General features: G+C 57.5%; 1 protein-coding gene across 1 annotated transcript in view; it reads right to left on the bottom strand.

Moving 5' to 3' along the window:
• Positions 1-4,722, bottom strand: part of KLHL17 (kelch like family member 17) — a 27,261-nt gene that overhangs the window by 12,210 nt on the left and 10,329 nt on the right. The window contains exons 5-8 of the mRNA XM_019511793.1: positions 2,555-2,768; positions 2,025-2,169; positions 1,186-1,353; positions 265-353 (exon numbers count right to left, since the gene is read on the bottom strand). Coding sequence (XP_019367338.1) covers positions 265-353; positions 1,186-1,353; positions 2,025-2,169; positions 2,555-2,768 — 616 coding nt within the window. The remainder of the gene's footprint in view (positions 1-264; positions 354-1,185; positions 1,354-2,024; positions 2,170-2,554; positions 2,769-4,722) is intronic.

The following is a 4,722-nucleotide window of genomic DNA, read 5'->3' as shown; positions in this document are numbered from 1 at the left end:
GTGAGCTGGAAGCCTCAAGAGGGAACGGTTTGAACTTGCAAGGCCAACGGAGACGGTGTCTTTAGAAAGACTGATAAAGTTAATGCTTTCCTGCCACAGCACAGTGAAGGTCAGGGGAGAGTAAGTGACTTGGACAAGGTCATATAGGGAGTTTGTGGCAGAGCTGCCACTTGGACCCCTGTCTCCCAAGACCAAGCCTAATGCTTTAATCATGCACCCAGGCTTCCCAGAGGGGAAAGAGGTTCCCTTGCAAGAGCGACCTACCTAACGTCGCCACCCGAACATATCTCCTCCTTGTGCTCATGGCAGCAATTGATGTCCAGGTGCCGGTCAGGGGATCGTACCTCTCTGCGCTGCAGCAGGCAGGGACAGAGAACAGACAGGTTTAATCTGAGGAAGCCCAAGGAAAAGCCTTTGCTGCAGTGCCTTCTCAGCAGCTATCGGAGGAGCCAGAGGGCCTTGAGCAAGGGGCAAAGAGCGGCTGTGGGGCATAAATGACTGAGGAACAGGTAACTGATGAACATCTATTCCCTGATCATCGAGGTTCAAAATCATGGTCTCCCAAGGAGAGAGGCAGGGTCAGTGCACCTATGGGGGACTGGGGAGAGTGGGTAAGAGGTTAGGAGGCAGAACTGGCAGAGGGCACAAGGGACACGTCTACATTGCACACTCATGGTGCCAGGCAGTGGTGTCCTCATACATCACACCAGCTGCTTCCCGAGCCAGGAGCAGTGTAGCTCCATCCATTCGGCTACACACATGCTGACTAGTGCAGCCTTTTGGTGCTAGCCAAGACCAGACGAGGCTGTGAGGAGCTTCAGTGTGCTGCTAGGTAAACGGTACTAGATGGCACACGGCAACGTGTAGGACCTGAAGCACACACTGCTTCTCCATGGCAGGCTGGGAACACGGTTGGGGCCGGATTAGGATCTCCCCTGTGAATGGCGGGTTCCAGCAACCCCACCAGCCAGCCCCGTTTTGTCCCAACCCATCCTGGCTGCAAATACCATTTTGACTTCCCACCTTTGCTGTCATACAGATGATCTCAGGCAGGTGGCCCTCCCCTCAGGCAGAAGGCCTGTACTGAGGATGCACCAGGTTTTGGGGACTGGGTGAGGGGTGTCTCTGCAGCCCAGGCACAAGGCCACAGCAAGGGAAAGAGCATATGCCACCAAACCCCCCTACCTGTTCAGACAGGAGGCCCCGTCGTAACCCCCTGCGGCGTACAGGAGCCCGTGGAGTGCTGCCACACCCAGGCAGCTCCGCCGGGTGCCCATGGACACCTCCGGCTGCCAGGAGTTAGTCACTGGGTCGTATGACTCCACGGTGGCCAAGTCTGAGGTCCCATCATAGCTGCAGGGAGACAGAGAGCATCTGGAGCCTGGGGTCCTACGAAGCACTAAACTGGCACCTAAGGGGCAGGGTTGAGGGCCCTCGTTCCTGCTACAGCTTTCAGACCAGGCGCTGCGTGGCCTTAGGGCAGTGCCCATGCCAGATGCAGCCTGGCTCTTGCCCTTGTTTCAGACCCCGGCAGAGCCACAGTAACAGTAGGCCCAGCTCCTGGGAAGGTCTGTGCTGCCCACATCCCCAAAGCAGGCACAGCTGGAGCAGCTTTCCCAACCAACACACTTCTGATCTAGTCATGGCATAAGGTGACATGCCATGCCGGGCCAAGGCAACTTCCCTTCAGCAAACTACTGGCTGCTCTACTAAGGCTGCTAAGGACCGGCACGCATGAGAACCCAAGCCACCGCAGGGCAGAGAGCCAGCAAACTCGCTGCGGTGGGCAGCTGGTAGAATGGGGCAGCTCCTCTGGGCTGACGCTAAACCGGCAAGGCAGTGGCAAGAGGTTCCCAGCCCCTCACAAATCTCCCACCCCACCCCTCCACAGCCAAGTTTAACCACAGATGTCCCCTCGCCCCAAGTTCCTCCAGCTCAGCCTCTGTTTTGTGACATTCCTGTGCCCGGGCTCCCACGCAGCCCCAGCTCAGGGTCTGTCATGGGCAGCGTGGGCAGGACCTTACCCGCCCACGGCGTACAGCTTGTTTCCGATTGCAGCGACGCCCACCCTGGCCCTCCGGGTGGACATGGAGGCCACCATGTGCCACCGGTCCGTCCGCGTGTCATAGGCCTCGCAGTCTCCGTGGATGGCGAAAAGGCTCCCCCCACCTGCATGCAGGAAGCACCAGTGGAGTGAATGGTGGGAGAGTGTGCATGGGGGTGGGTGAGACAGCGTGAGCGGGGACAGGCCCTTGCAAGGGCTCTGCCCAATGTCCCAACAATGGACATTGTTGAACATGAACATCTGTCACGTCGGTGGCCTCCAGCTGCCTGTTCTCAAGGCCGGAAGGGAGTTGGAGCAAATGACACCACTCACATGGGCTGGAGCCGCCCAGCTGTGTATGGTACCAGGCTTTGGGCTGGTCTCCACTCATAAGGCACACTGGACCTCAGAGATGCCAGCGGTAGCCCTAGTGGCACCTTGCCCTCCCAATGCAAAAAAAAAAAAAAACCCAAGCGCCTTCTCCCCCTACCCAGTATGTCTGTCCCTTACCAACAGCAAAGAGCACCGTGCTGGCCCCCTCGCACCGCCGAGGCCTGGTCCTGCTGTTGCCGAGGACCCCCCTCTGCTCCGGCATGAGGTGGTACTTAAGGGCCTCGATCAACAGGTCCTTGCACTCCGAATGGTGCCGGACCAGGAGCTCCGTGTCCACATTGCTCATCAGGAAGTCGCGGCTCAGCAGGGGTAGCCGGACGCACTTCATGAGCTGTGGGGAGGGAAGGGTTAGGCAGGGGCTGAAGGCAATGAGAAGACGACAGAGGCCTGATGCCTTCCTTGCTCCACACCGGCTCTTCCCTGCCAAACCAAAGAGTCCGGGGACCCCCATCTTGCCTCTACTCCCCCTCCCACTGGAAGGGCAGGTGGGTGGGCAGCTTCATACAAGCTTTCCCTGCCTTTACAGAGCCTGGAGTGATGCCTCCCACTGGTCTGACAACAGCACACCTCTCAGAGCTGCTCCCAAATCCCAGTCCCCATTGCCCACCTGTGCCCACACCCTGTTCCAGGTGCCAGTGCGGCTTCAGCAAGAAGCCGACTGCTGGCCTGACCTTAGCCATTTTCCCCTCCACTGGGACGTGGCTCAGAAGGGGAGGGCCACCTGCCTGAGTTCATCTGTATGACAGCAAAGGTGGGAAGTCTCAGAGGGGGACTGCTGGGTCAGAACTGAGCCGTGGGAGTTACTGGGCACCAGTGCTCTTGCAGTTGCCAGCAATGCCCAATGTGCAAGGGTATGCTACTCAGTGGCACCTTGGAAGCAAAGCCAGGGCCTGAGTCTAGGTTATGGAGCTCACAGAAGAATCTCCCACTGGCCTTCCAGCCGCCCCCCAGCAGAGACCTTAGTGCATCTGCAAACATCCTGCCCCAGAGCCCCAAGGCGGTATGTGCATCCTGGATTAACATCCCCTCCTTTTTTCTCTGCAGTCTCACAGCTCAGTTCCTCGCAGGCCTGGTACTGAAGCCATGAGAACAAACTGACAGGTCTCAGGAGCTGGGCACTCAGGGATACCATGTCCCCTAATTAATAGATGCTCATAGCCTTGTTTGCAATGCAGCTCACATCCACGAGAGGGGGCCCAGGGCTCGCTGAGAGCCTGCAGCCCCAGTCTGGAGCTGGGCTGGGAAGAGCCCTTGCGAGGAGTGGGGTTGGTGATTGCTGTGCTGTCTTCTCCCTTAGGCAGGTGGCAAGCCTGCGGGTAAGCAGCTCCACAACACTGAAGTGCTGAGATCAGAGACCAGATAAAGGGAAACCCCGCTCCAAATACATTTGCCAGAAGTTTGGCTTTTGAGAACAAACCTGAAAGCCCAGTCCTCTCGAGCAGGGAGTCCACAGGAAAGGCCAGCACTTCTGCGCACATCTCCCTCTCTGCTACCAATTCAACCTATGCCCTCGAGCAGGCCATAACCCTCCACACCTCAGTCTCCCTATCTGTGAGATGGGAGTAGTGGCACTGACCGGGCAGGCAGGTTTGTGAGCCTCCTCTAATAGGGGGAATTTAGAGATCTCCCACCAGAGGGGATGAAAGCAACACAAAGTATTGCTTTCCTCTGAACATGCAAGAAGGCTGTTGAATGGGTAACACACTGGATTAGACCTCAGGACAGTGCATTTAAGTCCTGCCTCTGCCACAGATTTCCTGCATGGACTGGGGCACATCATTTAATCCCATGTGATAACGGCTTTCTACCTCACAGGACTGCTAGGAGGTTCAAATCCACACACAAGTGCAAGAGGCTCGAGCAGCGGCAGATGGTCACTAACAGAGCTCCAACCCCACCGGTGGGGTACGTGAACCCTGCACTCACCTACAAGCTGGACTTCAGGCAGCAATTCGTAAACAGAAATTTGTGAGCGTGGAGTCCAAGGGGGGTCTAGCTTTGGCCAAACCCACATCTCCAGAACAAAGCTTCTCAGAGCTGATAAAAACAGCCCGGCCAACAAGTCGGAGCCTGGCCCACCCCACCACCCCATGGTACCCCATCCTCATGATGGCCCAAGCCCCCAGGCCAATCCACATACCCTGGGAACGTGCTGTCTCCTGCTGTCCACATCATGTTTGACCCAGCTGAGCACAGCCCGGTACACTTCTTCCTCTGAGGGCACGTTGAGGCTGTCGCTAGAAACAAGGTCCAGCACCTGCAGGGGTGAATGGAGAAGGCAGCTC

Source organism: Gavialis gangeticus, unplaced genomic scaffold, assembly GCF_001723915.1.
Source record: "Gavialis gangeticus isolate Ggan-Ray unplaced genomic scaffold, GavGan_comp1, whole genome shotgun sequence".
In the NCBI taxonomy this organism is placed as follows: Eukaryota; Metazoa; Chordata; order Crocodylia; family Gavialidae; genus Gavialis; species Gavialis gangeticus.
Note: the sequence above shows the minus strand (reverse complement) of the source record. Positions and strands in the feature narration are given on the sequence as shown.